At 57.1% G+C, this 25,035-nt stretch overlaps 4 protein-coding genes across 7 annotated transcripts in view; 3 read left to right on the top strand and 1 right to left on the bottom strand.

Moving 5' to 3' along the window:
- The window catches only part of FOXO4 (forkhead box O4), a 22,446-nt gene extending 21,588 nt beyond the window's left edge, over positions 1-858 (bottom strand). The window contains exon 1 of the mRNA XM_042039996.1: positions 2-858. Within this exon, the coding sequence (XP_041895930.1) occupies positions 2-153 (152 nt within the window). The 5' untranslated portion in view covers positions 154-858. The remainder of the gene's footprint in view (position 1) is intronic.
- A 325-nt stretch (positions 859-1,183) lies between these two features.
- Positions 1,184-6,338, top strand: SNX12 (sorting nexin 12). Its single transcript, XM_042039994.1, has 4 exons — positions 1,184-1,410; positions 2,934-3,029; positions 3,965-4,089; positions 4,553-6,338. The coding sequence occupies exons 1-4, from the start codon at positions 1,246-1,248 to the stop codon at positions 4,653-4,655; spliced, it is 489 nt and encodes a 162-aa protein (XP_041895928.1). The 5' UTR covers positions 1,184-1,245; the 3' UTR covers positions 4,656-6,338.
- A 129-nt stretch (positions 6,339-6,467) lies between these two features.
- Positions 6,468-10,249, top strand: LOC121670158 (translation initiation factor IF-2-like). 3 transcript variants are annotated; one of them, XM_042039991.1, is made up of 8 exons: positions 6,468-7,143; positions 7,220-7,339; positions 7,728-7,859; positions 8,176-8,277; positions 8,801-8,901; positions 9,538-9,610; positions 9,828-9,899; positions 10,024-10,249. In XM_042039991.1, the coding sequence occupies exons 1-8, from the start codon at positions 6,564-6,566 to the stop codon at positions 10,089-10,091; spliced, it is 1,248 nt and encodes a 415-aa protein (XP_041895925.1). In that variant the 5' UTR covers positions 6,468-6,563; the 3' UTR covers positions 10,092-10,249. The 3 variants fall into 3 exon arrangements, with proteins under 3 accessions (XP_041895925.1, XP_041895924.1, XP_041895927.1); XM_042039993.1 differs by having other exon boundaries at positions 6,469-7,143; positions 10,080-10,249; XM_042039990.1 differs by having other exon boundaries at positions 9,828-10,123.
- Positions 10,250-12,006: 1,757 nt separating this feature from the next.
- SLC7A3 (solute carrier family 7 member 3) lies at positions 12,007-22,086 on the top strand. 2 transcript variants are annotated; one of them, XM_042039988.1, is made up of 13 exons: positions 12,007-12,323; positions 12,748-12,870; positions 14,365-14,773; positions 14,934-15,092; positions 15,179-15,353; positions 15,455-15,567; positions 16,426-16,648; positions 16,826-16,965; positions 17,045-17,147; positions 17,431-17,642; positions 18,294-18,460; positions 18,734-18,842; positions 18,949-22,086. In XM_042039988.1, exons 1-13 carry the CDS (start codon positions 12,120-12,122, stop codon positions 19,080-19,082), a joined length of 2,271 nt encoding a protein of 756 aa, XP_041895922.1. In that variant the 5' UTR covers positions 12,007-12,119; the 3' UTR covers positions 19,083-22,086. The 2 variants fall into 2 exon arrangements, with proteins under 2 accessions (XP_041895922.1, XP_041895923.1); XM_042039989.1 differs by lacking the exons at positions 12,007-12,323; positions 12,748-12,870 and adding an exon at positions 12,913-13,248.
- The last annotated feature ends 2,949 nt before the right edge of the window (positions 22,087-25,035 follow it).

The raw sequence follows: 25,035 nt of genomic DNA, 5'->3' as shown, positions 1-25,035 counted from the left end.
CGCGCCGCCTGCGCCCTCCTCCGCCGCGCCAGCCGCGCCGCCCGTCTCCGCCTCGGGCCGCGGCAGCGGCCAGGTGCAGGAGCGCGGGCGGCTCTGCGGCTCAAAGTCAGGGTCGATGTCCGGCGACGCCGCAGCCCCACCCGGCTCCGCCATGGGCACCGCCTCAGCCCCGCCGAGAGTGCCGGGCCCGCCACCCCTTTGTGCGCCCCGGGCCCGCCGCCGCGCCGCTCTGTTTACCACGGAGCAGCGCCACTCCCCGCGCCTGCGCACGCGGGGCACGCCGGGAGAGGTAGTCCCGCCGGGCCGGTAGCGAGCAGCCTGGCACAGCCGTCGGACTACGGTACCCAGCGCCCCCCGCGGCGGAAGGCGGGGCGTGCCCCGCAACGGGGGAGCGTGGCAGGCGGCGCGTTGGTGTGACTACAGCTTCCAGCGGGCACCGCGGCGGCTACGCTTACATAACCCGCCGGGCCCGGTGCGGGCCTAGTGCCCCCGCGATGGCGGAGCGATGATGGCGGCATGGTGGTGGCAGCCCCGAGGCTTCTGCGGCTCAGCCACCCGCCTCAGAGCGCGCCGCGGCACTCCGGGTCGGGCCGGGAGCGCCGCTCCCTCCGCCATCCCGTCACGGATGGGAGCCCATTTCCGGGACACGCCCTGGCGTAAGGCATGATGGGTCTGCGTCCCGTTCTGTCCGTCAGAGCCGCGGCAACCAGGTTCCGGGGCCTCAGACTCCCCGCGCTGTACAGCGCCTGAGGCTGGCTACACCCCAGACGCTGTTTGGTGTACTCCCTGTGCGCGTTTCTTGGCCCCGAGCCTCTGTTTCCAGCCGAGCGCTCAGTGCGGCCGCCTCAGCTTCGGGCTCTGCCCCGTCCCGCGGGGGCCCGGCCGGGGCAGCTCAGGCGACGCGGAGCAACGCCGGGAACAAGCCTGCCGTGCAGGTTCCGGGGCGGGCCAAGTGAGCCCAGCGGGCTGAATACCCTCTGCGCTTATGCAGGAGTCGGCCGCGCGGCGGCGCTGTCAGAGAGGTAGCTGACCGGCCCCGAACCCTGGATAACTACCGCTTTATGCAGACGCTGCGCGGGCGCCGTGCTGCGGTGCGCGGGTGGGGTGGCGGCTGACGGGCCCCAAACCCTGGATAACTGTCGGTTTATGTAGGCGGCGGGCGAGCGCCGTGCGGCTATGCGCGGGAGGGGAGGGCTGCGGCAGCGGGCGGGGCGGGCCGGGCGGGGCGGCGGCGGCGGCACCACCATGTCGGAGGCGGCGGTGGCGGACACCCGGCGCCTCAACGCGAAGCCGCAGGACCTCACGGACGCGTACGGGCCGCCCAGCAACTTCCTCGAGATCGACATCTTCAACCCACAGACCGTGGGCATGGGCCGCGCCAGATACACTAGCTACGAGCTCCGCATGCGGGTGCGGCCCCCGTCGGGCCTGCGGGGCTGGGCTGCCCGGTGTGCGGGTGTGCGGCCCGGGGAGGGGCGGCAGCGCTCGGGACGCGGTGGCCGAGGGAAGGCGGACGAGTAGGGCCGCGGTGGTGCCGCTGTTCAGCAGCGGGGAGCGGAGGAGGCGAAGCCCCGGGCAGCGCTGGGCTGGGGCGAGCAGCGCGCCTGCGGCGCTCCGGGGCTCAAGGTCAGAGCTGATGGGTTCGCCGGGGCGCTCGGCATCCAGCGGGGGCTGGTGCGGACAGGGACAGGGACGTGCTGCCTCAGCAGGCTCCTGCGGCCGTCCCCTCCCTAGAGCCCCGCTGGGTGGTTGCTGAGCAGGGCATGGCTGCACGTAGCTGGTTATCTCGAGCAGGGGAGAGCTGGGTAGCAGTATCTTGGGACCTGCTCAAACTGCAGGCTGGCTGCTTTACCAAGAGGCCATGACCCAGGAGTGTGCATAGCAGGCTGAGCAGGGTTCTCTTCCCTGGGCCTTAAACGAGCTGAACTGGGGACCCCTTCACAGCTCTGTGTCTGATAGATGGGGAAAGTAAAATTAAGCTTCCCATAAAACAAGCTCCCTTCAGTATGTGTTGTGATGCTGGTTTGACTTGCTTATAGCGTGATTTAACTGCTCAGTGTCCACTGCGTTTCAGAAGAATTGGTGTTTGTTTTTTTCTGCTCCGGTGCTTGGCTCCCATCAGCCTGCAGATGGCAATGGGAACCTCTTAGTCCCACTGAAACCAGCGGAGATGCTCTGAAAGCAGCTGGGTTTATTTCACAGAAAACACGTACCAGTTTACTTCATGTAAGAAAACAGTTAATCGTGTTGCAGTAATATATGAGTGCTGCCCATCAGAAGGTTTTGCTCCTTCAGTTCCAGGAATGATTCAGGCTGTGTTGATGGGGTAAAGGTGAAGTTAATGCAGCTGTCAGTTGTTGGACTCCAGTGGCAGGGGAAAAAGGGGAGGAATTGCTGCACGTTTCTCCAGTGACACAAGATGGGCATGAAAAGCCTGTTGGGGTAGGTGATCTGTTTTGGGAGAAACTGTAGATGAGGTCTGGCCTTGAACAGTTGTTGGGGCATGATTTCCTTTGGTGGTTCTTCAGTGGAGATGCCAGTGTCAGGTCAGATGTTCTTTTGCTCTGCAGGCTGCTGCGAAGCTCTCTTGTAGATCACTTCAAAATGGAGTAAACTTGGGCAGGGCGGGGAATCATTCTCCTAACAATCATATTGTCAGCACTGGTTCCCAGTGTGTGCCCCTGGGAAGGGGGCATGTTCCCGAAATAGTCACTCAAGGGAGAGGGAATGGCTAACACTGAGTAGAATGGCTTGCTTGGATCTGAAGGGTTTTGGGGTTTGTGCTGTCCTGGATAAGGAAGCTGAGTGTTCCCATCATGCCTCCTTCTCAGGGGGTTTGATTTTCTCATTGCAGCTTCAGGTTTCAGTTACACGTTGAAATACTGTGTGGCTTCCAGAGCAACCTGCAAATGAACTGCTTTGCTTTTTTACAGACAAACCTCCCCATCTTCAAATTGAAGGAGTCATGTGTGAGGAGACGATACAGCGACTTTGAGTGGCTGAAGAATGAGCTGGAACGAGACAGTAAGGTGAGGCCTGGCTCAGACCTCCCTATTGCTTAAGCCAGGACATGGGAACAGTTGCAGGAATAATCCTGAGATGCCCAGAAGTGAGGCTGTGATGGTGGGTGTTGCACCTCAGACACTTAAATCCAGGGGTTAAATTGAGATTCCTTTACTCTAGTTTGGTGCAAGGAGAAATCCCAACCAGGTATTCTCAAGAGGTCACAAATGCACAAAAGTTTACTGGAAAAAATAAAGGAAATTAAGGAATTTTGGCCAAGGAGTAAATACACTTACAAAACACTTACTATAACATTAGTTAGAATTAATTTAGTATTAACTTAGCATAAACTTATCTCATTTAACTTAGAAACCTTTAAAACCTTAAGATGCTATGTTACCCAAAAAGTTCCATGAAAAGAGAATTAGAAGGAGAAGAAAGAGAGAGAAAGACAGAAAAGGTACAGAAAAACACACATAGAGCTACCAACTCCTCGGGTTCCAGCGTGGGCAAGATGAAAACTCCTGGAGAAGGCAGGGTCCAGACAAGTAGGTCCCTTATGGGGGCTTTCAAGCCCCAGGGCCTTTGTGGCCCTCTAGGCCCCCCCCCCCCCCCGGTGTTACTTCTGGTCACTTGGCTACTCAGGGGCTGGGTTAGCACCGCCCATGGGTGTGTGATTGATGAACAGCTCTGCCAGGGCTGGGATGCTGGCTCTGGGTTGGGGGGTGGAGCATTTCACTGTCTCGCCTTCGCAAGAGCTGATCTGCCCCTCCCATGAAATACACACAGGCATTTGCCAAGCATCCCAAAATGTTTCGAGACACGCAACTTATCCAGTCTCTGATAGTGGGCACCTTCTGGGGCTCTGTCCATGTGATGGCACTGGAGATGAGCATCAAACAGCAAAGGATTTCTGCTTGCAGGTGGCCATTCTGCTCATGGGCTGATTCTGTGCTTTCAGATTGTAGTGCCACCGCTGCCTGGAAAAGCTTTGAAACGACAGCTTCCCTTCCGGGGAGATGAAGGCATCTTTGAGGAGTCTTTCATCGAGGAGCGGAGACAGGGCCTAGAACAGTTTATTAACAAGTAAGCTTGATGTCCTGGCTTTGCTGTTTACTGTGTGCTGCTTCTTTAGCTGTTCCTGGGCTGTGGGTTGACTGTGAGACAGTCCTGCATCTTGACCTGCTGCTGGCAGGTGCCAGTGCTGGAGGGTGGTGGCTGCAGCCACGTAATGAAACTGGAACTGGAGCAAGTCCTGCCCTGAGTGAGTGGGGGTTGTGCTTTGTGCTCTCTCCTGAGAGTGTAGTAAGTATTAGCAGAACAGCTGTGCTACAGGGACTCACCAACACAGCACTGTTGGTTCAGAGCGTGACATGGAAGGGAACAGCCTGTGCTCAAGCACCTCTTACTGGTCCTGTTGCAGACTGATGCATGACCTTGGGCTGAGCGCGGTGTGCTGCGCTGGCTGCCTGACTCCCTCCTACAGACATCAGAGGCGTGGGGGTCTTGGAGGCAGCTGTGCTAACCTCCACGTATGATTTTCTTCCAGAATTGCTGGACACCCACTGGCACAGAATGAGCGCTGCTTACATATGTTCCTGCAAGAGGAGACTATTGATAGGAATTACGTCCCAGGGAAAGTGCGCCAGTAGGAGCACCTGGCACTGTCTTCCTCCATTCCACCCTCCCTCCTGCAAAAATGACATTTATTTTTACACTAAATCTGTCTTCTCTGAACCAGCTTTTCCTCTCTTGAACCTCCCAGTTTGTTCAGTATTTTCCTCTTTTTTAACTGGCAGCAGTTTGTTCTACTGGGCTGTGGTCATGGCCTAAAGGTGTGAAGATTTATGCAAGTGAGTGCATTGTCCCGCGTCTAGGGGCAGATGTGGATAGGTGTGGAGCAGGAACTTGCTAATGGTGTTCTGGTGTAGGAGCTGCCTCTCTCCCTGTACAGGAAGGTATGAGATGACCTTCACTCCCCTGTCTGTGCAGCCCCAAGCATCTCTGCAGGAGACTTTGAAGAATAGCAGTTGTCATGTTGGTCAGTGATTATATCAGGTATTAGAGTTTTAGTAAGGTTTATCCAAACCAGTGAGTAGGTGCCTGGGTGTGTCAGTCTCTCATCCACCCCATTCACCCTGCATGAAACCCCCATTCTTCACTGTCTGGAAGTGCTGAGACCCAACACCTACTCAAACCCCGCTATCAGCCTCCTGCATTACAGACCTGTTTGGTGTATTTGTGCCCCCTCCTTTCTAAGGTGCTGCTGGCAGCTCAAGGGGTTTCCATCCCATGTGCTCTCATGATGCTCTGTGTGGGCCATTTGGCACGTGGAAGATGGGGTAGTCTGGGCTGTAGCCATGTGTGCTGGGATGCATTGGCCCAGAGTTTAAGAAACACCACAGCCTGCCCTGCCATGGGCCATGTGTGCTGGTGTTGCCTGCAGCACCCTGCTCGGCTGAGCCTGGTGACCTTATCTGGGGCCCTGGCTGCTGGGAGGAGCAGACGGTCTGGCTGAGGAGGAGCAAGAGAAAGCTGGTGGGAGCAGTTGTAGGATGCATCCATGATGGCTGCCACAGGAGGAGTCCAGCAGTGGGGCCCAGATTGAAGCCACCGCTCCAGAAAAGGACAGCAGAAAATGGTCAGTCAGTCTTAGGTTAGACATTTGCTTAAAGAGCAGGAGAAGTAGCAATGGCTCTTTGTGTGTTCTTCCCTGTTCTGCAGTGAGCTGGGCAGTCACTTGAAGTGAGAACACACGACTGGTCAGGGAAGTGTTCAGAGCTTGAAGGGACAATGAGGCTGTGACTTGCTGCAGCAGAAATGTCCTTTGGAGGCTCCCGCAGCTGCCACAGCTGTGATGAGTGAGGTTGGGCCTCAGTTTGGGGGCTCCTCGGATCAAGGCTGGCTGGTTTGTAAGTGTGGTCACTTTGTTGTGGCACAGCCGAGCCTTTCTTGGAGCACGGGCCTGCAGTGGATGCCCTCCTGTTCCTGCCAGGCACGTTCCCCGAGGCCTTGCCAACGTCTCCTCTGTTTTCTGGTGAGGAACTGGCACTGCTGGGCGAGAGGTGGCTCTTGGGGGGAAGTCGCTCAAAGCGCGAGGGAACTGCTCCGGGGGCTGGCTCAGCCCGGAAAGGGCCGTGGGGCAGCGTGGAGCCTGGTGCCGGTGGAGGCGGCCGTGGCCTCGGAGGGGCTCGGTCCCCGCCTCCTGCTGCCGCCGGTCGCGCTCGGGGCGGTTCCTTCTTCTGCCCTGCGCGGGGCTGCCATCCATCCAGCTGTCTGCACCCTGTCCAGTGTAACGTCCCGGTGCCGTTCGCATTAAACCACTGTGAAGCCAATTGTCTGCCTGGTTCTGGGGGCTACCGGCACGGGGGAACAGCCGGGAGAGAGGGGGAGGGAGAGCTATCGGGAGAGAGCGGGCACCGGCGGGGCGGGGCGGGGGCCGGGAGAGGACGGACACGGGCGGGGCGGGAGAACGGCCGGAACAGAGCGGGCACCGGCGGGGCGGAGGCAGGCGGGGCTCCCTGGTTTTCCCTGGTTCTCCTCGGCGGTGCCGAGGCGCGATGTGGCGGCCGGAGCCGCAGGCCGGCTCCGGCTCGCCGGGCTGCCCTGACCTGCTGCAGCACGTCCAGGCGTTGCGCTCGCCGCCCTCCCCGCTTTACCTCAGCTTCTTCGAGGAGGAGTGTCGCGCCATCGCCGCCCGCCTGCGCCTCGGGTCGGCCGCGGAGCCCTCGCCGGGCCCGAGGGAGGTCAGCGCGCTGCAGCCCGAGCCCGCCGGACCCGTCACCTCCACGCCGCTGTCCGTCCCGAGCCACGGGCGGGTTCTGGACTTGAGCGCGGGCGACTGCGAGGCCGCTGCTGCTCCTAGCCCGGGCCCGGCCCGAAAGCAGCCCGGGTGCCTCCCGCAGCCCACGGCCAATGGTGGCCCCGGCGGCTGCCCCGCTCGCCCTCCCGTCCAGTCCCGGCGGGCGCGGCGCGGTGCCGGGCAGGCCTTCGGCGGCCGCCCCGGCAGCCCTGGCCGCACCCCGGGCCGCGGCCGCTCCCGGCTCGCTCTCCCCCGCGCACGGGCCTCGCTGGGGCTGCAGCTCCCCGCGGCCGGCACGGGGCGCGGCGCCTGGGAAACGCGGCTCCTCCAGCCCCCAGGTAAGCGGGGCCACTGCGGGGAGCCCGGCGCGGCCACCGCCCGCCCGGCGCTGCAGAACCCTCTCTCTTCCCCCAGGGACCAGGCCGAAGCTGACGTCTCCTGCCAGGACCAGGCTTCAGCATGCCAGCGGGGCTTCGCAGCAGGCACAGCCTTCCAAGCTTCCCACACCCGCCCCCCGGGACAGAGAGATGAAAAGTAATTCTGCACCTGCCAGTTGCCTCAGGCGAAGCAGGGAAGCGCGTGGGTTAGGGTGCTGCATCTAGAAGGGAGAAGGGGAAGGGCTTGAGCTGCAGCCTGGCTGGGGAGAGAACACGGGGAGTGGGGAGTCCATGGCAGCGGCACAGGTAGGAGCCTAGGAAGTATTCTTATACCCCAAGGGATGTGTTAACACTGTCTGACCTCCCCCCAGTGTAGGCTGGCAGCCTGTTGGCTTTGGAGCCTTCACTTCATGGCATTGTGGGGTCACGGGGTACTGGTGCCTGTAGCCCTGGGGCAGGCAGTCTGGCTGAGCCCCGGGCTGCCTAAAGAGGGTACGATGGAACTGCTTGGGAATAGCAGCCTCTGTGCTCACTGTCCACTACAGCTGCTGTCAAGGCTGGGAGTCGTAAACAGCCGTCTTCAAGGCTCTCTACAGCAATTGCTACCGTGGCTTCCCGCTCCTTGCCGCGGCCTCCGGGAAAAGTGGTTTCGTCCAAGCGTTTTTGCCTCAGTAAAGGTGAGCCTTAGCAGAAGCCTCAGAGGCTGCAGAGTCATGGGAGAGGGGAGCTGCTGCCATGGGAAGAATGTTCAGGTCTTGGCTGCAGGGTCAAAACTGATCCTGGCAAAAGGACTGAGGGGGGACTGCATGTGCTTGGGTTCAGAGGAGGGGAGGTGAGGGCCTTCCCTCTTTTGCTGGAGAGGCATCCAGCAAAGAGCCTGAACAAATCTGGTTCTCAAGTTCATTCATAGGAGAGGGAGTGGCCGTGGTCAGTTAGGGAGCTCTCTTAGCAGGAGTTGATGCTCTTTATTTTCCTTTCCTGGGTCTCACTTAGGATCAACTATGCAGGAGCTGGTGTGCAATAGGACCCAAGAGCTGAAGGAAAATGGTGAGAGCAAAGAAGGGTTGGTTGCAGCAGGGACTGTCTTGGGAACAGGTGAGCAGTATGGAGGTGTAGATTCTTGCCTTGTGTTGGGAGGAGTGTAGAGAAACACGGGCAGCTGCTTGTTGGGCAGCGCTACTCCCCAGCTGAGCCCTGGTTGACCAGGAGTGCTGAGGGTGCTCCAGCCGGTGCTGCAGGCAGGGGGTGCTGCCTTCCCAGAAACTGCAGCTGGGCAGCCTGCGCTCCTGAGCTCTACAGAAGGAGGGGAAGTGAAGAGGCTGTCTCCACTCTGCTGGGACAGCCCTGTCCTATCCTGCCCGGGGCAGCTGCCTGCCCTCCCTGTGAGAGCAGACTCCTAGCAGGAGGCCAGAGCTGCTGGGAGTGAGGCCACGCAGGAACACTTTCACGAAGCACCCATACAGGCCAAGCCAGCACCAGCTGTTGGGCTGCAAGTGCTGGGAGACTTTCTGACTCTCTTGGACAGGTTCTGCCCTTCCCTGGTCTGGAGCAGCTCTGAGGCCAGGTTGAAAAGCAGCCGAGGATGGCAGGTTTCTAGTGCTGACACCTCTCTTCACAGGTAAGACTGACCAGACGTGGGTGTGTGCGGAGTCCTCTTTGTCCCGTGAGTTGGCCCCTGGCCTGACTTCAGGGTGTGAAGATGCAGTTCCTGCTGAGCAGGTAAGAGCCAGCTGTTTTCTGCCACCATAGAGCACTGTTCAGCCTCTGGCTTGGGCCAGCTATGCCAGAGGTGGGAGATGATCAGACCTGGAGCTGCCAGTTTCCTGGCTGGCACCTGAGCTGTTTTAGCTTTTCCCTGGGGTTTACACAAGACCATGTGCATTTTTTTCATGGCTTTACCACCTCTCCGTGCTCAGGGGACTGCAGGCTTCTGTCCAGTTAGATTTTCTAAGGGCCTTTTGAAACATGCGAACCTTCTGTGGCTTGCGTCGTCACTTTTATATGTCCTGACATGTAGATCATAGCCCCAGGATGGGGTGAGCAGAGCCTGCAGCAAGATGAAGCTCCAAGTTAGGAAATCTTCTACCTGAAAAATAAACTTGTGCAGTTTTCGGGCTCTTCACTCTGTGGCTGCAGCCAGCCAAAGGCATTCTTGTTTCCCATGGGTGCTGGCAGATGCTTGCTACAGTGGCTCCTTCACCAAGCACTGCTGCTGTGATGGATGTGCCCTGGCAGTGGCCCCCAGGGTGCTGGGCTTGGAGTGTTGGATGGGCTGCAGTGCTCCTCCAGAGGATGGGTTGTGCTGCAGTGGGGGTGACCAATCCCTGCATCACACTTACACCCTGCTCTTTCCAGTCTGCAGGTGATCAGCTGTCCCAGGAACTGGAGCATGTGAAGAAAGAGCTGGAGCGAGTGAAGGGTGAGCTTGGTACGTGGAGCTGGCTGTTCTGAGGACTGCAGGACACCTGCAATCCAGGTGACATTCCCTGTGCTTGTACCTGGAGCCCAGGGCCTGCAGCTCCATGGGAATGGGGCTGGCTTCTTGTTTAGGGGGTAGAGCAGGATCTCAGCTGCTGCCCTGGAGAGTCTGGGGGTGAGGTATTTAGGATGGGCTGAGCACACACCTTCTTGCCTCCTATCTGCAGCTGACAAGACTGCCCAGTGTGAAGCCTATCAGCAGACAATCTCCTCCTTGCAGGCTCAGCTCAGAGCAGCAGGTATGTTCCCTCACTGTGGTGAGCCCTCACCTCTGAGCAGGCTGCAGGGAGGCTCCAGTGATCCCTTGCTGCTATAACTGAGGGCTGCCAGGTGGAAGGGATACAGCTCATGGCCTTTCCCAGGGGTCAGGTGCTGAGTGCCAGAAGCACTACTGCTTTGATGTTGCTGTTGCTTCCCAGGAATCTGTCTGAAAGATGGAGCAGTGTTCAATAGTGGTGACCTGGGGAGAGACTGACAGCTGACATGGGGACAGACAACAGCCACTGTCCAGCTGCCAGTGATATATGTGGAGCTCTTGAATGAATTAATTTTCTAACTCCTTGTATTTAAAATAAAAGTGTCTTTTGCAGTGGTGCTTGCTGTCTGCTTGGGTAGAGGCAGTGCCCAGTGCTGCCCACTGATCCCCAAAGTACTGGGCAATCAGGGCAGGTCTGTTCTTGGCTGTGGCTGGTTTTGCTCAGCCAGAGACTTGAGGTCTCTTACAAGGAGGAGCTGGATGCTTGTGGATGGAGGAACAGTGTGGCTCTGGGGAAGCATTTCTGGTGCTTCCAAGTGGGATGCTTGGCTGTGAGGTGGTGGGCAGCTGTAGAGACAGGTTTCTTCCTTAGACCACCTTCACACTGAATGTGGGAAAAGCCAATGCTGGCTGATGGCACATCAGGCTTCTGTAGCCTTTGGCTATTAATGACTGTTTTATTATCGGTGACTGGGGGCAGGTGGTGGGGAAGCAGCACTTGGGACTCAGTCCCTCACTGTTCCTGCATGCTGGTGCTGGGAGCCCTGCTGCACTGCCTTCTCTCTGCAGTAGGTTGATGCAGGCACCTTCTTCCACTGCCTTGTGTCTGGGTGAGGCACTGGAGAGTCCCGCTGTTTGGTGCTGGCAGTGCCCTGAGGTTGGGCTGGGAAGGCTGGCCTGTTTTTGCTCCGCTGTTATTTCTGGTTGGTGTTCCTGACTGCCTTGGAATGCACATTCACAGACAGCCCACACCCGTTCCTGGGGCAGCTGCCCTAGACTATGTGCTGGGGTGGCTGCACAGGGAAGCTCTGTGCCCTGCTTTGCACTTGATTGCTGGGGCAGCTCCAGTGCCAGCACAATCCACAGCAGAGAGCCCTAACATGGTCTGTGAGGGCTTCCCTGTACATGCATGGTGAAGGTAACTACTTGGTGCAGGTACTAAGGGAGCTGGCTAGAAAAGGTGCCCTGCTAGATTTATTATTTGTAAACAGAGAGGCACTCGTGGGTGAAGCTGGACTCGATGGTCTTTATGGGTCCCTTCCAATGTGAAGTAGTGCTTCAGTTGTGGAAGGTGGTGGGGGCATCCAAGGACTGATGTGGATCTGTTTCTTCAGGGCTTCTGGCCCCCTTTATGGGCAGGAGCCATCTCCTACCCTCCTTTGATGCTGGCTACATGTGCCTTGCCACTGTTTGCCTTCCTGCTGCTCTTGTTGGGACGTGCACTTGGCTCGTTCCGTGCCTCAGCCTGCTCCCAGCCCTTGGCCTGTGCTGCTGGATCAGGGCCCTGAATGATGGGAGCGGAGAGCACTAAGACTGGGAGGTGAGGATGGGACACTGGGAAGACACATATGGTCTGGGAGCTGGAGACATGTTCTGGTGTCCTGGTGCTGCTCTCTTTGGGACACTGCTTCCCAACGCCTGATGTTGCAAGGAGGTTTCTGGTAATAGGCAAATCATGTCATCTGCCCCCTCACTGTTTTGGGTACCCTGTATCTGCTTGTCTGGGACAGGTGACCCTGCTGTGCCTGTGGTGCTGCCTACCCTGTCCGAGAACACCCTTGGCAATGGTGCTGCCCAGCTGGCTCCTTGCCTTACTTACAGCTGACAGCCCTGGAAGGAATGGGAAGTTGAGTAGTAACAGCCATGCTGCCTGCCGCTTGCATCCTGACCTTACTTCTTCGTGGGGTCAGGGAGAGAAGGGGCGTTGCGTAACTGCAGTTCACCGATTCTGGGAAGCGGGGGCAGAGCCTTCGTCACTGCCTGTTAGAAGCATGAGTTGGTGTTTCCATCACCGCATCTCCCCAGCGTGTGCCCCCCTCTGGGGCGGGGGGGGGGGGGGGGTAGCTGCCTAGCGCTCCTGCCTGCTGTGCTTCCCCTCCGCTCCGCGGGCAACCCGAAACCCGAAGATGGTGGCGCCAGAGCAGGGTGTTGCCAGTGATGCCGGCGAGGGGCTGGCTCACCTCGCTGCGAGCTGCCACTTTGAATGGGCCCTCACGACACGCGAGCACTGGATTGCATCAGGCTCGGCCTGCTCAGACACGGGTGCCAGCCTGCGTGCTGGAGACGAGGGTGCTGGCCCCCGCCTCTCTCCTGGCTGCCGAACGGCTCTCTCAAGACCGGCGTTTCCCATGACTTAGGGCTGCCTGTTGCTCCCAGACCTGAGGAGGCTGTAGCGGAGCACACGCAGGTGAGGATAGACTCGCCCTACACGCCCCGGTCTGAGCTCTGCTCGCAGCGCCCGCAGCAGGGCTGGCCTCACCTCCTCGCCTCGCTCGCAGCCGGGGCGGGGCAAGGCCGGGACAGGCTCTGTCCCCATGGCGCATCTGGACTCGGGGGACCCTCAGCCGCCCCCTCCGTGGCCTTTCCCGAGGGAGCAAGGTGTTTGCCGTGTCTCGGAGCTGCCACTCGCAGCAGCCGCAATGCCGGCTGGCCCCGGTGCCACTGGTTACTCGAATTTACGTTTTCTAAAAACAGCGGCGGAACCCGGCATGGGTGCGGCTGCGAGAGGGCGGGCTCCCTACTCGTCATTTCGCGCCGTCTGTTCCCGCTCTCCCGCCCCCTGGCCGGGGGCGGTTCTGGATGGAGAGAACGTATATTTCCGGATCCTACAGGCACTACTCCATCACCACGCGAGTCCCTCTCCACGCTCTCGGCGGCGGCGGCGGCGGCGAACAGAACTGAGTTCACCTGAAGGGGGTCGCACCGGAGCCAGCCGAGCCCTACCGAGACTGCTGGTGAGTGGTGGTGGGCGCTGCCGCCGGACCGGCAGGGTTTGGCGCAACCGGTGGCGCGGTTGCATCAGCTGCCTCTCGCCAACACGTGGCCGCGACTCCCCGCTCGGCTTGTGCCATAACCCAGGGCATCGCCGCACTCCCCGGGGGGACGGCGCCTGGCTGGCGCTCCTCGGGACCGGAGATGCCCCCGCGGGGGCTGGGGTGGTGGTCCCGAGCTAACGGCGTCCGGCGCCTACCCCGGGTCACGGCGGGATCCGATGGCTGCCGGGTTGCCGTGGGCACTGGCGTGGAGCGGGAGAGTCCAGCTGCCGCCAGGCACGCTGCTTCTGGTATTCCGCTGGGGAGCCGGAGTCTGGTAGCGCAGCTAGGCTCGTCCAGGTAGTCGTTGAGGGGGGTGTAAGTGCTGGGGACTTGTTCCCTTGAAACCTGGCCCAGAGGCTGCCTGGGCTGGGACCACTCCTTGGGGCCAAGGCCGAATGTGACACGTGCTAGCTCGGGAGGAGGTTTATCAAGAAGCAGGACGGTTTGTTGGTTATGGGAAAGCAGCCGGGTTTGTGGCTGCCACTGTGATCCTGATAATCCTGCTTTATGGAAAAGAGTCACAAAGTTATCCTTGTGTATTTATGCTGATCCATGTAGTGTGGTGTGCTGTCCTGGGCACCTGGATGGAGTGTGCTGCCTTTCCCAATGAAGGGAGAAGCCAGCAGGGAGAGGACACTGGTGGGTGGGTGCTTCAGGGCAGAGGTGCCAGCCACCGCCATGGGCATTGGGAGCCCCTTTCCTTGGCGCTCCTCTGTGCTAGATGCCTGCTTCACAGGTTCCTCATCTTCAGAACTTTTTGGGGATGGGTGGCTGCTGTGAGCAAGAGGATTAGGGATGTCACACGTTCAGGGTGATTACAGTCTGCAGAGCTCAATCTTGCAGATTGCTCAGCAAGCACTGTTAGCAGGCAAAGGGTTTGCACCAGGGGTCCGTGCCGTGGTATTTGTCTGGTTATGCATCCCTATAGAGAAGGTGGTGCAGACACTGAAAGCAAAACAGGACTCTGCATCCAGTGAGTCAGTCTGCTGCAATCCTGTGCCCCAGTGCTGCTGTGCATATCCACGTGTCGGGCGGGAGGGATGTGCATAGCAGTCAAGTTTGGGCTGAAGGGGTTCCAAATTGCCAAGCCTGGGAAACAGTGGGCAAGCTCTGGGCTCCATGGTTGAGACCACAAAGGGCTTGAGCAATGACCGTTTCCCACCATGGACCAACTGGGTTCATCCCTGGCTCACTGTCCTGGTGCAGAGGCTGTACAGGCAGGGTATGTGCAGCCCCACAGTGCCTTGGAGGATGCCACAATCGCGGTCTCTGGCCAACCGGTGTGGCAGGGGTGTGGTGCCGATGGGTGAGCTGGGAGCAGCCTCCTGTGGGCGTCATTGCCTGCACTTCCCCTTGCAGTGTCAGTCCTGCTGCCTGAAGGACACTGAGCTTCACATTTCTCTTCTCTTGCAGGACTTTTGGCCATCTGAGCTTCACCAAGGAGAGGGCAAGATGTTGGGGGAAAAAATGAGCAGTTTTGGGAAGAAGCTGATCCGCCGGCGCATGGTGGACCTGAGCTCCAATGACACACATTTTGCTCGCTGCCTCACCACATTAGACCTTGTATCCCTTGGTGTGGGCAGCACGCTTGGGGCTGGTGTGTATGTGCTGGCTGGGGAGGTAGCCAAGGAGATGGCTGGTCCCTCAATCATCCTCTGCTTCCTGGTGGCTGCTTTCTCGTCGGTACTGGCTGGACTCTGCTATGCAGAGTTTGGGGCCCGTGTCCCCAAGGCCGGCTCTGCCTACCTCTACAGCTACGTTACTGTTGGTGAGATCTGGGCTTTTATAGCCGGCTGGAACCTCATTCTCTCCTATGTCATAGGTACGAGGCCAGGCAGCATGGGGGGTTTCTGGGGGCAGCGTGCAGTGCTGTGGGGGCAGGGTGTGGTGTGGGATCAGCAGGGAGGTGGGTGCTCAGGTGCGGGTGGCTGGTGCCAGTCTGCCCCGGGCTTGGACTAATGCACAGATCTGCCATCGACCAGGTACGGCCAGTGTGGCTCGAGCCTGGAGTGCAGCATTTGACAACATCATCGGCAACCACATCTCCACCTTCTTCGCCAACAAGACCACAATGCACCTGCCAGGAGTGCTGGCTGAGCGTCCAGACTTCTTTGCTGTAATCCTGATTTTGCTGCTTACTTGTGAGTGTGCAGGAGGGGCTCTATGGTACCATGGGTGATGCCATGGCAACCTGATGGGTCCCCACTCACCTGTGTTGTCCCCACAGTACTGCTGGCCTTTGGTGTCAGCGAATCTGCCCTCGTGAACAAAATCTTCACGGCGGTGAACCTGTTGGTGCTGAGCTTTGTCATCATTGCTGGCTTCATCAAGGGAGACATCAAGAACTGGCAGCTTTCAGAGAACTGTGTCAACTGCTCACAGTCAGACTCACCAGATGACATGTAAGTAGAGCAACTCTGCCAGGCCAGGGTCTGGCAGAGGGCAGGCATAGGCCCTGCTGTCCCTGCACCCCATGGCAACTGCTCTCCTCCCTTTTTTCCAGGAAAAAAGCTTTTGGCTCTGGTGGGTTTTTCCCCTTTGGACTGGAAGGGACCCTGACTGGTGCTGCCACCTGTTTCTATGCCTTCGTGGGCTTTGACTGCATTGCCACCACAGGTACTGCCTTGGGTGAGGGTGGTGTGGGCATTTCCCCTGCACAGCCAGCAGCTGGCTGGGAGCTGATGGGGAGGATGCTCCATGGTGTGGGAAAACAGCTGTTCTCACCTCTCCTGGGAGGTTTCCCTGTGGAGTCTGTGTCTTCAGCTGGGCCAGACAAAAGGGCTCAGAGCCTGCCCTGCTGCAGGAAAAGTGGCTCATTATACTACATGGTGGGAGTAGGGCTGCACCCTGTCTGCGCAGGCAGCTCCCAGAGCAGCAGGGAGCCTTTTGGCTGCTGAGTCGAGGCTGTGACAGTGGGAATTGCTGGTGCCTCCTAGTTATTTCCCAGCCTCAAGCAGTCTTTTTCTAAATGACTGAGTTCATGCAAAACTGCTGCTTCCTGGAGCACAGGCAGTTCTCTTAATTTCCTCTCATTACCCTAGAAATCTACTTAGTGGGTGGCTGGTACAGGCTGTTCTGCCTGACCTCCCTGCTTTGGCCACCCTGCCCCCAGGGGCTGCCCAGCAGCTTCCTCCTTTCCTGCTGCCAAGCCCCTTGCTGGGAGCGTGGTGCAGCACACCTTTGCAAAGCTGAGGTGCACAGGGGACCTCCATTCAACAAGCTCTGTAGGGAGAGGGAGCTGCCAGTCAGGGGGAAGGTCTGGCATGGCAAGAGGGGCTGTAAGCCCAGGCAGCTTCATCCCTTCTGCCAGTGCAGCAGCATGGCCAGGAACCCCTCCACTCCCAACAGCCCCTGTTTGCTGCTCCCCAGTCCTGTGCTGCCATGGAAAGTCCCTACTCTGGCTCATCCCCTGGGGGTACTTGCCCTATGATGTGTGGTGGAGTGGGGCACATGTGGCTTCTTGTGTCTGCACAGGGGAGGAAGCCAGGAACCCACAGCGCTCGATCCCCATTGGCATCATTGCGTCCCTCTTCATCTGCTTTGTGTTTTATTGCGGGGTCTCTGCATCCCTGACTCTCATGGTGCCCTACTTCCTCCTGGACAAGAACAGCCCTCTGCCTGAGGCCTTCAAGGCGGTAGGCTGGGAGCCTGCCCGCTACGCCGTTGCTGTTGGGTCACTCTGTGCCCTCTCCACCAGGTAGGACTGGCTCTATTGCTGGCACTGCTTGGCACAGCACAGGGACCAGCAGCATTCATCCCGGCTGGGCTGGGGATTTGCTCTGTCCAGCTGCTATCCTGCTCCTGGCACAGAGCCGGTCCCTTCCCCTTCTGGGTGGTAGATGTGGACAGCTTGCCTAATCTCTCTCCATGGCAGCTTGCTGGGCTCCATGTTTCCCATGCCCCGAGTGATCCATGCCATGGCAGAGGATGGGCTGCTCTTCAGGTTCCTCTCCCAGATCCACGGTCGCACAAAGACCCCTCTGATAGCCACCATCATCTCAGGGTTCTTTGCAGGTAAAGTTCCTGGCCACTTCCTCACACCCAGCCCTATGGTGGTGTGGAGCTGTGCTCATGCTGTGTGTCCTCATTGCAGCGGTGTTGGCCTTCCTGCTTGACCTGAAGGACCTGGTGGACCTCATGTCGATCGGCACGCTGCTGGCCTACTCCCTGGTGGCGGTGTGCGTGCTCATCCTCCGGTAGGTGACTCCTCGTGTTTGGTGGTGACCAAGGTGGGTGTTCCTTATGTCGTCCTGGGGGCTTGTAGCCACAGCTTTTTTCCAGGGGCATGCAGCCTGGGGAAGTGTCAAGCCCTCAAGATAGAGGCTGCTGACCAGAGCCTGTGTGTGTCTCTGGGCATATCTTTGGAGTGGCTGTCGTGGGGTCGCTGCTGGAGCAGCAGAGATATGAGGGTGCTGCCCACTGTTCCCTTGGGCTAGGAAGTTCCTTGGGCTCTGCTGCAAGCTTGTCTTACCTGCTCAGGTACCAGCCCAGACAGCCGAACTCCCTGCAGGCCATGGAAATGCTGGAGCTGAATGGGAACGAGGAGGAGAGAGTGATCATGAACCCGACCATCACTGCTGCCAGTGCCCAGCACAAAGAGACGTTTTCCCTGGCGATGCTGTTCAACCCACCTGAGGACACCCCCACTGTGCTCTCAGGGCGCATTGTTTATTTCTGTGTGGCAGTCGTTGGTGAGTGAGAGGGAACTGGTGGCTGAGGTCCACTCCTGCCAGGGGCTGGAGTGTTTTGGCACATCTCTGCAGAGTTGGGAAGGGATGGAGAGAATGCCAGGCAGAGGAGAGGAGCCAGGCAGCACAGGTTGCCAGCCGCTGTTGGCAGTGCCAGCAGGCTCTGAATCCTGAACAGGGTGCCAGGTGTGGGGTACAGCTGTGGTTTGGGGTGCATAGGTGTTGTTGGAGGACATGGGTGCTAAGCCAGGGATGTGCAGGTGGCCATGGGAGATCCCTGTGGTAAGCCTGACACATGCTGGCCACCAGCAAGGGCAGTCCCCAGCCCCTTGAGAGTGCTTGGGCTCGGCCAGCGAGGTTTGATCTGTCTATCAGTGGCTCTGTTGTACAGCCAGAATGGGGTGGCTCAGCCAGGTGTCTGGGTAAGTGTCAGAGCTGGGTCCAAACCCAGCCACGTGCAGGCTCCCTGTAGCTTGCTGGTCTGGGAAGTGCCTCCAGCAAAGCACTTTGTGGAGGCTTTGGGATGGCTGTTAGAGACAGTGGGTGCTGGACCTGACCAAGAGGAGTGGGTGCCTCATCCCAGCTGTTGGTGAGGCTCAGGACCCCAGGGAGGCCATGTGCTGTGCAGCCCCCTGACTACCCCCTCTCTTGCAGCTGCACTGATCACAGTCATCTGCTTGGTCCTGACCCTCAATACGGCCGCGCTGAAGGATGCCAACGTGGGCTGTGTTGTGGCTCTGGTGCTGCTCCTCGTGGCTCTGCTCATTCTCACCATCATCATTTGGAGGCAGCCGCAGAGCAACGCCCGGTTAAACTTCAAAGTGAGTGCAGCCCCCTGCATCTTGGTGTCTGCACCCGCATGGACTCCGTCAGGACCTGGGCATTGCAGGGTGTGCCAGGGCTTGCTGCCAGGCAGTCACCAGGAAAGCCCAGGGCCCTGCAACCTGTCTCTCTGAGGTGCAATCCCCAGTGTGGAAGTGCCTGGGTGCTCTGGGCTGTGGCAGGGAGGTGGTCCCTCCGCTGGCTGGTAGCATCCTCGAGCCCAGCCTAGTCCCTCAAGGCACAGCTGACACAGCACTTCTTGTCCTTTGCAGGTACCTTTCCTACCACTCCTGCCAATCTTCAGCATCTTTATTAACATCCTGCTGATGGTACAGCTGAGTTCCGGCACCTGGGCGCGGTTTGCCGTCTGTACGGTTGGGGGTAGGTGTCCTGCAGTGGGGAGTGCAGTGCCCACAGGTCTCTCCTGGGGGTCTGTTAGTGCTGACAGCCCACCATTGCACATTTCATTATGGAAACTGTCCTGCAGGTTTTGTTATTTACTTCACCTACGGGATTTGGAACAGTGTGGAAGGGAAAAACGCAGAAGGAGCCTGTGCCGCAGTAGAAAAGCCTCTGCAGCAGCCTGGACTGGACCTCAGCCCTGGGGCTGCTGCAGTCTGAGGGGCTGAGCACCAGCACTCCATGGACCTCTTTGCCACTTCTGTTCAAGATCGTGATCCACAGAGTACATGCATCCCCTCTCCTGTAGAGACTGAGTCCCACAGTGAAGTACTAAGGCCTGAACAACAGGCCCTGAGCCAAAGCTGACCTAGGATGAACATTGCGACCAAATGTATGTTTCTACTCATTAACGAGGTATTGTTATATATGTCTATTTATTGGCAAAATGTGTTCACCTTTCCATATCTAGAAACAGGATAAGGCCACATCTGGCCTAATTAGGGGGGTGTAGGATCAAGGACAACTCCCTTGGATCTTCCTTGAGCCCTGGCCAGGCTTTGGGAAAAGTCTAGCAGGAAAATGAAATTAGAAATTATGTCAGCTTGTTTGTTGAGCAGTGTAAAAACTGGGCCCCTGTCAGAGCAAAGTGGGGGAGCCTCGTGGCTGCAAAGGGGGAGGCACTGCAGGAGTTCCCAGTTCCGGGCATGGTTCTCCAGTCCTTGGCTGGGACAGCTTCCCCCCACAGCTGATGCCTCTCGCACTTGGATGATTTATTTTATTGGGGTAAGTGGTGATGTATCTTTCTTAATCACTGTGGGCATTCTCTCCTAGTAATGATTAGCATTGCTCAGCTTATCCCTTTGTAACTCTTTGCTAATGGTTAGGTGCATTGCTTAGCTTATCCTTCCGTGATTCTTTGCAGTTTTACATCATAGTAAATGCCACTGTTCCGTAAGTTGGTGTCTGTGTCTCTGACCCTAGCCACCAGCAAAACAAAATTGGCATTATCAGCTGGGTCAGAACAAACTGTTGCTTTTTAAATCTAAATGTAAGAAATCAGTCCTGTCCAAAATTCCCAGATGGGAAGACCTTCCTTATAGTTCACTGGCCCTCAAGTGGGCTAGGGTTGGAGGACCATGTGAGCAATGGGGAAGTCAATTAAAAGAAGCTGAACTGCTGGATGTATTGAAATGCATCCAAAAATCACATACTGAGAAAGGAAAAGAACTTGTGGGTTTGGAAAGGCCAGGATGGATTTTGTTAACAGTATTTCAAACAAAACACCAACAAAAGGAGCAGTTGTTGAAATGCACTAACATGGTGACAGATGTGTGAGTTGCAGAATCAAATTGTAATGCTAAAGTGCCAAAATAAGCCGCTTGCTGATAAGTTGGACAGTTACCAGACTGTAGCCGTGAAGGCTGCAGTTAGAGTAGCTCAGTATAAGGAAAGGAGGGGGGCAAGCAAATCACAAGGAAATGCATGGAGCAATTGCAGAGGCAGGTGGATCCCAATAAATGGAATGGAGATAGTTGGGATTCTGTGGATTCTGATGAGATTGGTTCCCCAGATGAATTTGTAGATGTGAGACCAGCATGGAGACGAAAGGTGGAATTAGATGCTAATGGTCAGCAGGTCAGGAGGGATACTCATAAAAGATTATACTCAGCATGAAGTAAATGAAATATTTGAACAGTTTAAGCAAAGATACGGGGAACCCCTCTTGGATGGTGTGCTTGCATGACCAGGGAGCATCAGGGATAACCCTAGACTCAGGGGGCTCTAAGCAGCTTTTAGTTTTGAGCTTGGATTCTTCTGTGCAGGATGCATTTCAGAATAAAATTCACAAGAGTAAATACCCTACAGAAAAGGATTGGCCAGGATCTGAAAGTCAGAGGTAAACTTTGCAATACTGTGTACAATGAGGTGCATGAGAACCTCTTGGGATTTTTTTATTTGTAGATAACATTACTGAAAATGTAAGTAGTCACTCCAATACTTTGTGCCTGTAACTTTATTAACAGGATTTTAGTTATTTATTTTTAGTTTATATTTTTTAAATGAAGTTTTTAGTTTTTTACCTCCTGTTATATCCTGTCAATTTTTGGAATCTAACTCTACCCTGATTCAAGACTTGCAGCCTACTCCCATTGCTATGAACTGATAAAGGAGCTGTTACAGCACACGGACCTGAGGCACTTGCTGAAACAAGCACAAGAGAATGGACAAAAGACTTTGATTGTCCATCATGGCATGGCAGAAATACATCGTGTGATGGAGCAGGCGAAGAAAGGCAGAGGACACTGATGGTGGGACAGTCTCTCTGGATGGGTGCCTACAGCTACTGGAATTCTCAACCAAGTGCTTCACCCTGTTGTCATTTTATTGATGCTAATCCTTTTGATTTTTGTTCTAATAATTGCATTGTATGTTAAGGTGTGGGTGATTATGAAACAATTAGCTTACCAACTACCTCCACTGATAGTAGACAATCCATGTGGTGCCAAAGCATGAAATATTCTCAAGCTCTGTTCGGATATTGTGAAGCTTGAGTGACTATAGTCACAGGGTGTATTATGTGGGAAAATGACTGGGAACTCTGTGGACAGGGAACTGGGGGGTACAGTTAGAGGAAACTGAGGAGTTATAACAGTATGGAAATTACAGGGTATGTATTACACTGTTCCTTAAGTTGGTGTCTGTGTCTCTGACCCTACCCACTGGCAAAACAGGACTACAGAGCTGGCTTCCCTTCCCCTCACACGGAAGTCCCCTGGCTGGATGGGAGCACTGGTGGCCCAGGGTTGATCTCTGCCCTCCTCCAGTCCTGCAGAGGTGCAGTGACACCAGCACAGCCCTCCCACCATGAAAGTTGCTTTTCCTGTGCACAGGAGGCCCCAAGTGATGGTGCAGCTGTACTCCTTCCATCTGTCATGTGGCTGTGTTCACCACCTCCTCCCTGCTTTCCAGGTGTCAGACAGGTACATGGCAGCCATGGCTGGAGCTCTGCAGGAGGGCTCAGTATGACTTGTTCTGGTATTCGTGGCACTGCCAGCAGACTGGTGCTGCCCTGACCATGCTGTTTGGTGTAAACATCTTGCTCAAGTGTCTCTGAGATGTCCTCAGTGTTGCTATACTTGTGTCCAACCTCATCTGCCTTTCTATAATTTTAAAGCCAGTTTTTAAATCTGTTAAGTTAAAGGGTTTTTTAAGTGCTTTTTTCTATTGGTCTTGCTGCATCTTGTGTTAATGCCCTGTGGTCATGGGCCCCAGGGCAGGGCCCTACAGGCCACTGGGCTGGGTGCCAGGCTGGTGCCAGTGCCGAACTGCTTGGTCCCAGCCAGCTGTGCTGGGTGACATCCCTGCCCAAAACGTGCCAGATGGAGCCACCAGTCCTCGTGTGTCCCCTGGGACAGTGAGCCTGTGAGCCAGGAGCTGACACAGTGCTTCAAACCAGCTCCAGCCAGTGCTGCTGGTACCTGGGGGCCAGGATAAGCAGTCTGTCATGGTCCTGCCTTGCAGGCCCTGTGCTGGGAGGGATTGTTTCACTAGATCCCAGAGCAGTGGATACAGTAAAGGAAATGATGATAATTTGGAAATGATACCTCCTGGAGGGGCCAGCAATGGCCTGCAGAGGATGCCTGACTAGAAGCTGGGCTGCATCCCTGTGAGAAGATGATTGTCCAGATTTTGGTCTGGTCTAAATCAGACTTGACATTATCATCCAAAATAAACTAATTTAAGGCAGATGGGCCCTGCTTGGTTTTGGCATCTCTCACTGTTTATTGGCCGTGGTGCAGGATCACTGCACGGTCAGCGGCGAGGGACCCTCACCATCAGCTCTGCTTGGCCCCTGGGCTGGAGCTTTGAGCCCTTTCCCTGGGTTGTGCCTGCAAGTGAAAGGGGCTGTGGCTCCTGCTCTGGCCCCAGGCCAGGCACTGACTGGCCCAGTGTCCTGGGCTAGGGTGCCCTGCCAGAGCCTCAGGCTCCAGCCCCTGGGCACAGGTGACTCCTCAGGTGCTCCCAGCCCTCCTAGTTGGGCTGGTGCCTCTGTGTACCATGCTGGTTACACCACCCCACCGTGTGGGAATGCTCTGGCCAGGGGCAGTGTGTGGGTCCGTGCTGAGCCCTGAGCCTGCAGTTGTCCCCGTACACCCAGTTTTGAGTCCTGTTACCCGAGGCTAGGGGGCAATGGGCTTGTGATACAGCTGCAGCTGTTTTCCCCTGGCTTGGCATTGCTGCAGCCTCCTGTGGCTTTGTTTGTGCCTGTGTCCCCCATACACGTGTGCACATCCATGCCCATGTCTGTTTGTGGGTCTGTTTGTGCCCGTGGGCACATCCGTGCCTGGTTACAGGCCATCCCACTGAGCTCTGCCATCCCATCCCAGGCATCCATTGGGACTGGCAGATCTCTGGACGTGGAGTAGGGTTCTGGAAGCTCTGGACAGCTCCCACCATGGCAGCTCAGCAGGGAAAGCAGCTGTCTGGCAGCCAGCAGTCCATGGTCATGTGGTGGGTTGGGGAGTCAGTGCCACACAGCCGTGGGCACAGCAGCCCTGTTCACCCCCAGGGCCTGGGCCCGGCATCCTGCCCTTGGCTACCAGCCTGTGGAGGCTGCCCCAGCTCTGCACACCCACTCTGGGGGGTCCTTGCCTCCCTCTCCATGCAGGCTAGCAGGGCTGCCAGGGATGGCACCACATCTTCTGCTGGGCAGCACCTCTGCTTTCCCAGGCCGTGCTGGTGTCACTGCACATCTTAGCACACGAGTTGGTGGGTGAACGACACCCAGCCAGAGCCTCAGTGCGCGTTGTCTACACAAACCATCTGCTCCCAGTGCTCTATCCGATAGCAGCCCAGGGCTCCATCCTGCAGAGAGGGGCTGGGAGAAGCACGTTCCTGGTGAAGCCTGTCAGGTGCTGGGAGGCTGTAGGGTGGGCTTCCCCTCCTGTGCCAGTTTGGAAGGGGCCGTTTGTGGTTTGAGAAAATCAGCAAAAAGCAGAGCTTGGCTTTGCTGTTGGGAGGCCTGTGATAACCCACCCTTACAGGAAAGGAAGCATCCAGCCCCAACACAGCTGCGTGAGGTTTGCCCTGACAGTTGGGGCATTTCCTCCCAAGGCTTGATTTGTGATTTCCTTGTTGCTATTCCCCCCTGGATTGAAAGGGGAGCTGGAAGGTGAGCAGGCAGGTGGTTGGGATGGCATTACAGTGGAGGCCTGGCTGTGGCCACTGGCTGGTGACAGTGTGCTCTGGGGTCATGCCAGGTAGGCAGTGCTGGTGGTTTGGGGTGTTGAGAGTGCAGAGAGTGGGTGACTCTCAGCCTCCCTCCCCATCTGGCTCCACCACATCCCATGGCATTCATAACTTCATATCCAGCTGCTTTTGGGGGACATGGGGCTTCCCTGATGGAGCCTTTGGAGCACCTCTCTGGACACCAGCTCCTTGCCACCTCCAGGGAGGCTGCCAAGAGGCCATGAGTGTGGCCATGCAGGCTGGGGGCAGCATGGAGATGGGGGGCTGTGCTGCTGAGCCTTTGGAGGGAGAGCTGCAGCTGCAGAGCCTGCCCCTGCACTGTTCCCTGGCCAGAACAGGCCCTGGCAAGGGGAGATGTAGCAGCAGATTAAATTTTGATCTGCTTGGAAATTAAAATCAGCTGGCAAGTCTGCTCTGCTCTGTAACACCACATACTTCAATGTGAGGAGTTAATGTGCCACCTTCTTCCCTGTAAAACCAGTGAGCACCATCAGATCCCCTTTCCTGCTGGTGGAGCAGAGCTGTGTTGGCCGCTGAGTGGGACAAATCCATCTGCAGGGCCTGAGTCCTGGAATCTAGGGAATCGACTCCAGGCAGATGGAGTCACTGGTGTAACAGAGCGAAGTGATACCAGCTCCTGATATTTCTGCAGTAGCACTGGGTTGTGCTGTAAGCCCCCACAGTCCAGAAGAGCTCCAGAAGATCAAAGCTGGTGATGAGTGAGATTCTTATCACTCCTTACTCACCTGGCTCCAGGCAGGCCCCAACCCTTCTGTTCTCTGTGGTGAGCTTAAACACACATGACCCAGGAGCTGTGAGGAGCCTGTGTGCATCCAGTAATCCTCTTGGCCCTGAGCTGTGGCAGGCAGCCAAGCTCTCTAATCACACAGGCTTAATGTTTGCCTCACTTTGCCTTTGCAGG

This window comes from Corvus kubaryi, unplaced genomic scaffold (assembly GCF_017639235.1).
Source record: "Corvus kubaryi isolate FWS band 111438036 unplaced genomic scaffold, C.kubaryi_AGA036_p1.0 37395, whole genome shotgun sequence".
NCBI lineage: Eukaryota > Metazoa > Chordata > Aves > Passeriformes > Corvidae > Corvus > Corvus kubaryi.
The sequence above is the reverse complement of the archived record's forward strand: the minus strand, read 5'-3'. Positions and strand labels throughout refer to the sequence as shown.

Excerpts from the sequence above, each read along its gene's own strand:
- SNX12 (XM_042039994.1), top strand. The coding sequence starts at position 1,246 with ATGTCGGAGGCGGCGGTGGCGGACACCCGGCGCCTCAACGCGAAGCCG. Across the intron at positions 1,411-2,933 it reads GCTACGAGCTCCGCATGCGG|ACAAACCTCCCCATCTTCAA; the intron begins GTGCGGCCCCCG and ends GCTTTTTTACAG. Across the intron at positions 4,090-4,552 it reads CTAGAACAGTTTATTAACAA|AATTGCTGGACACCCACTGG; the intron begins GTAAGCTTGATG and ends ATTTTCTTCCAG.
- LOC121670158 (XM_042039990.1), top strand. The coding sequence starts at position 6,564 with ATGTGGCGGCCGGAGCCGCAGGCCGGCTCCGGCTCGCCGGGCTGCCCT. Across the intron at positions 7,144-7,219 it reads GCGGCTCCTCCAGCCCCCAG|GGACCAGGCCGAAGCTGACG; the intron begins GTAAGCGGGGCC and ends CTCTTCCCCCAG. Across the intron at positions 7,860-8,175 it reads GCGTTTTTGCCTCAGTAAAG|GATCAACTATGCAGGAGCTG; the intron begins GTGAGCCTTAGC and ends GGTCTCACTTAG.
- SLC7A3 (XM_042039988.1), top strand. The coding sequence starts at position 12,120 with ATGGGCCCTCACGACACGCGAGCACTGGATTGCATCAGGCTCGGCCTG. Across the intron at positions 12,324-12,747 it reads CTGTAGCGGAGCACACGCAG|GCACTACTCCATCACCACGC; the intron begins GTGAGGATAGAC and ends CGGATCCTACAG. Across the intron at positions 17,148-17,430 it reads GTGTGCGTGCTCATCCTCCG|GTACCAGCCCAGACAGCCGA; the intron begins GTAGGTGACTCC and ends TTACCTGCTCAG.